Source organism: Salvelinus namaycush, chromosome 10, assembly GCF_016432855.1.
Source record: "Salvelinus namaycush isolate Seneca chromosome 10, SaNama_1.0, whole genome shotgun sequence".
Lineage (NCBI taxonomy): Eukaryota > Metazoa > Chordata > Actinopteri > Salmoniformes > Salmonidae > Salvelinus > Salvelinus namaycush.
The window spans coordinates 43,818,784-43,824,263 of record NC_052316.1 but is presented as its reverse complement, the minus strand read 5'-3'; the positions used below and the strand labels follow the sequence as shown (position 1 = coordinate 43,824,263).

Here is a 5,480-nt window from a genome sequence, read left to right as displayed (position 1 = left end):
AAAGAAAGGCGCGTTTATCAATTCCATTGCATCTTGAACGTGCCCGTGGACGCATAGTAGACGCGCACACCAGGTGTCTACATGTGCAAGATTTTATCTATAAAGCGCACAGTTCACGCTTGTCCAACTGATCCATACCCTCGTCCTGTATCCGCATTATGGAGCTGCCCCCTACCGCTTGATTGACGTGAAAGAGAACCAGCTCTAGACACAACAGTGCCACCACCAGCCGACCAATAACATGTAGCCCCCGTTGATACTAACGAGAGAAAATCTTTAATACATATTGGAATATGCAGCATACTTTGCGAGCAGAACTCTTCCAAAATATACCCCTGCAAGACGCATATAATTAAGTGTAGGTCTAACATCAATTTCTAGGTCATATTCTCCCTACAGCGCTGCACTGTGAATGAACCAACCCAGCTGTCTCCATGGAGATGGCACCCTATACATGATACATTGGGAACAATGTGTGACACTTTGTTCACCTCCTAGCTGACACACAACTGATACAGGGGTAAACAGTCCCTGATAAACAGTCCCTGAAAAGTACAATTTCAGTAAAAACTGCTTAGCTGTTTCCATTTACACTGGAACACATTTGAAATTGTAACTGATAGAGCCAATAAATCCCATTGGTTTCCAAACAAGTGTATAGGGAAAATGTTACATGTTTCCATAATCATAATACCGCCCATCTTCCTCTCTCCTCATCCTCCTCTAGCTGACAACTGTGGCTGATGCAGTTGCTATTGGGTTTGTTGCTAAGGAACAGTTACCAGGGGATCCAGGTGCCAGAAAGGCAAGACCAGGCAGACTTCCATAAAACAGCAGTCACTCAGAGACAGAAGTATGATGCCCTGGTAACGGCCTATTCAGAGCCATGTTTCACACATAGGCCTACCACAGAAATGATCACAGACTGAGCAGCTACATAAGTCTCAAATAAAGTGTATACATTTGCTGTATTTGCATGTTATAGGCCCTACATCAATTTATTTAAACGGTATTATGGGATAGCTGTATACCATGTTTATTAACCTACATGTGTAATTAAAAGTAGGATTTCCCATGGCCTTTACACAATAGCAGTGAAGCAGAGTGCCAATAGAGAGCGGTTACTTACAAAGCAAACCCATGTCTCATTAAGGTCCAGTATCCTTGCACTAGTGAGAAAGAACTGGACGGGTTAAAGCACATTCCATATATACGTTAGAATAGATCAATGAGAGAAAGGAATCGACTGGATGCATCACTTCCATTCTTCCCTGCTATTATCTGTCAACCTATCGCAAGTTTTTGGGTGGGGGAAAAAAAATGATTGACAGCTTTCTGTCCAATTACGATACGATATATCGTGGTCTTAGATCACATGGGATAGGTTAATAGCCAATGGTTATGCTAGGGTTGTAGCTGTATGCAGCGTTTATGCTACCATCATGCTAAAGAGTTAGCCACGAAGCAAAGCAGTTTACATGTATTTATGGCCATGAGCCTCACTTTACTTGATGCGGTGTGTTTAATGATTATAGGTGGTGTAATTGGACCCAAGACTGTTTACAACAGCGTGATTCCAATAACAACTGAATGTGGAGGATTTCATAAACGTTGGCTAGGCTTGAGAGCAACTAGTTAGCTAACTATCCAGCTAACGACTGTTAGCTCGCCAAAACAGTTAGCTTTGGCTAGCTAACGTTACCTGCCATATTATCCATCCATCTGCAAGATATCAGTCGGCGTCTCGTCGTGGGACACTAAAAAGGGAAAACCATGGATAAGGTAGCTAACTTAACGGCAAAACATTTTGTGAAGAGAAGGCAGGCAGCTAGCTTGACAACTTAGTTATGGCAGCTTGGCTAGTTAGCTTAATGCTAGCTAATGTCATGCATGGTCTTATCATGTGGCTGTTCATCTGAGTTGTTTAATCGTATGATCTCAATTAGTTATCTAGCTTGCTATCTTTCTTCTTGGTAACATTCATGTTTCCATTGAATACTTGGCTAGCTTGTATCTTAGCTAGCCAAAAAGAATCCACCAAACAGACAGACAGGGAACGCCCAGTGTCAGCCACCCATGGCATCAGCCCCCCGTTTCGAGCAGGGCAGGGGTGTACCCCACCCATGTCATGGTGACTTGGAGGACACGTATTCCAGAACGTTAGTGTTCTTTGCTTCTCACTTTGTCTAGTTTAAACCAAACGCTGTCAAATGGGATATAGAGCATCCTTCATATTTAGCTAGAGGTCAACCTAGACATCCTGCAGGGCAAGAGGCTTGGTCACCCCTGAGCTACAGGATGGAAGATGCTCTGCAAAATTGTCTGTTTGGGTTCAGCCTACACCTTTTCCCATACAACACAAACCGAATACTTTTCTCTTTCCAAAGGCGGATTTCTTAAAGGGTCTCCCAGTTTACAACAAGAGCAACTTCAGTCGGTTCCATGCAGACTCTGTGTGTAAAGCATCGGTGAGCGCCGACTATTAGAACATTTTCCATGTAAAAGTGAAAGAGATGAACATAAGTCTTGCTCCATCTGAATCTCTATGAATTACTGTTTACAGAACCGAAGACCGTCCGTGTACCTCCCGACACGTGAGTACCCCTCAGAACAGAGTAAGTACCTCCATTCTTAGTCGAGAGGACAGACTTCATGGACATTTTATTTATTTAGCTTTTCTTGGGAAAAATATACTGTTAGAAATAGAACTATGGTTTTGAGAGGGGGGGATGAAATCTGAGTTTTAAAATTCTCTTTTACTTACCAGTTATTGTCACAGAGAAAACCAATATCCTCCTGCGCTACCTTCATCATCACTGGGACAAAAAGGTGAGGTTGATGGGAGGGTTACTGAATAGATAGATGCTATCCAGGTGTGAATGTAAGGTGTCGTGCAGCAACAGTTGTAACCTGTCACAGACCAGGGCACTGGGAGCATGCTCACTCTTAAACGGAACATCAACTTTGTGGAGCAGGTTGTCAATCGGGTGTGTCCATGCTTTCAGTTTAGTGAGTGACAGTACTATATTTTCCCTCTCTGTTGAACAGAACGCAGCGAAGAAGAGGGAACAGGAACAAGGAGAGGGAGGGAGTCCAGCACCTCCACGCAAAATCGCCAGGACAGATAGCCAAGAGATGAACGAGGACTCTTAGGAGTGTGTGTGTACGGATGCGTGCATCTGTGGAGGAAGCACACGGACAGGCCCACCATGACAGACATGAAGACAAACAATCTGAGAAAGAGTCCGCCCTGGTTTGGGAAAGACTAAACATTTTTTTTCTTTTTTTTTGTTACCTTTTGCAAAAAGCTTCCTGTCAGATCCAGTGTTGTTTTCAGCTTCACTGCCCAGCCTTGGCCTCATGGGGGCACTGCAACACCTTTCCACAGTTTGCTTCTGCAGACCCAAGTATACATTGTGATTGTGAACTGCTGCCTGCCACAACCCGGCCACCACAACAGGGGAAGAAACTACCTCCCAGACTTGTGTTAATGTTCAATATGCATTATCTCCCATGATTCTGTTCTGAATTTGTGTGTTTTTGAAGTTTGTGCTGGCTTGTTTTACCGTACATTTTAGGACTGAATTCTTTAATATACTGCCTCCTACTGGTCAATAGGGATAACATGACAAGTGACTCAACAGCTTACTAGCTTAGTTTGAATGTTTGCAGCTTTCTGGCAATGTATGCTGTTTAAAAGGGTATTATAGAATGGCAAGACAAATTGTTTTAGTCACCAGGTGTTGACTACACACTTTACCAGAATTGTATGGAATTTGTTTACTCTGTAATCGATGTACTCATTATGTATGTTTGTGAAGATCTCACCTTACCAGCACAACCAAGTGATAGCAGAGGTAGAGCAAAGAATAGAAGCCTATGTCAACATGAGGGGTGGCGAGAGAATGTTGTATTCAGTATGAAGACCTGTGTAAATACTATAGTCAGTGGCAGCTGTTAGATATTAAGATCTAGGCTTTATATTTCTCTAAAGAAAATGACATTGCATCTGACTTTTGTCAAATAAATCTATGTGGCTACATGGCTATAATAAGTATTTTGTGTAAATGTTGAGAAGCACTGACACCTGATGGTTGTGATCTTGCCTTGCATGTCTGTTTTTGACAACTTCCTGGGGGGGTTGTGTGGAGAAGAGGATACAGGGATATGTACCACAGGAGGTTGGTGGCACCTTAATTGGGGAGGATGGGCTCTTGGTAATGGCTGGAATGGAATCAGTGGAATGGTATTAAGTACATAAAACACATGATTTCTATTTGTTTGATGCCATTCCATTTGCTCCGTTCCGGGCATTATTATAAGCCGTCCTCCCCTCAGCAGTCTCCTGTGGTATATAAGTAACAGACCACTGCCATGGAATGCATGAACAGAAAGGTGCAGTCGCCATCCTGCCTTGTTCCAGAGATTCAGCTTGTACTGGTGTTGTACTACTGTACAATACTACACTGAATTCTGGAGTTTATTCAGAATGCTGCAGATAGAAATGTAATGAAAAGAGCTGACATGAGTAGTATCTGCTCTATATTATACATTTCCTTGCACTTTTATGTAGGACCCTTCTGAACAGGCCCCAGACATTTGTTAGTGTTTACGCTGCCCAACAAAGTCACGGCAAGTCTATTTTTCCCTCAGCTCCAGATGCTGCAATCGATGTGAGTTTCCCACTGTACCTGCCATTGAAGCGTAAAGACATGCTGTACTCTTCTGCTAGACTAGACTGTTCTGACTATCCACTCTGTGCTTCTGCTAGACTAGACTGTTCTGACTATCCACTCTATGCTTCTGCTAGACTAGACTGTTCTGAATATCCACTCTATGCTTCTGCTAGACTAGACTGTTCTGAATATCCACTCTATGCTTCTGCTAGACTAGACTGTTCTGAATATCCACTCTATGCTTCTGCTAGACTAGACTGTTCTGAATATCCACTCTATGCTTCTGCTAGACTAGACTGTTCTGAATATCCACTCTATGCTTCTGCTAGACTAGACTGTTCTGAATATCCACTCTATGCCTCACCCTGTTTTATTGTATATTAGGTAAAACTTTATTTTCAGCTTCGCTCCAATAAAAGCAGTGATTAAAAAGTAATGTCCGTTGTCATGTTATTGAAACAATGTAAATTGTAAATTTGTTTCACACTTTTATATTAGTGTGTAAACAATAATAACACATTTCAATTTAAAATTGTTTTATTATCTATATTTCAGATCTTACAAAAATATGACAAAATAAATTAAAAGAAATAAATAATCCCATTTCTCAGTATCATATTTTTCTTGAAAAGAAAACTTATTTTTTTTGTACAGTGGTACATTGGAAGAGCACATGATGTCTGGTCAGTTAGTGAGGCTGTTATGGAGATGTTTTATTTAGTTAGGACGGCATAAAGGGAAGGGTTCTACATACTGGTAGTAGGTGTACAGTACATCTCACCTCATCCACTGTTTACTGTTCAG

The 5,480-nt window shown here is 41.9% G+C and overlaps 1 protein-coding gene across 1 annotated transcript; it reads left to right on the top strand.

The window, feature by feature from the left end:
• The first annotated feature begins 1,410 nt into the window (after positions 1-1,410).
• Positions 1,411-5,125, top strand: dda1 (DET1 and DDB1 associated 1). The gene is made up of 5 exons (XM_039002926.1): positions 1,411-1,782; positions 2,388-2,468; positions 2,564-2,615; positions 2,768-2,829; positions 3,049-5,125. The coding sequence occupies exons 1-5, from the start codon at positions 1,774-1,776 to the stop codon at positions 3,151-3,153; spliced, it is 309 nt and encodes a 102-aa protein (XP_038858854.1). The 5' UTR covers positions 1,411-1,773; the 3' UTR covers positions 3,154-5,125.
• The last annotated feature ends 355 nt before the right edge of the window (positions 5,126-5,480 follow it).

Bases quoted from the DNA above. Each gene is read 5' to 3' on its own strand.
- dda1 (XM_039002926.1), top strand. The intron at 2,469-2,563 runs GTGAGCGCCGAC...TACTGTTTACAG, and splicing joins ACTCTGTGTGTAAAGCATCG to AACCGAAGACCGTCCGTGTA. The intron at 2,830-3,048 runs GTGAGGTTGATG...TCTGTTGAACAG, and splicing joins ATCATCACTGGGACAAAAAG to AACGCAGCGAAGAAGAGGGA.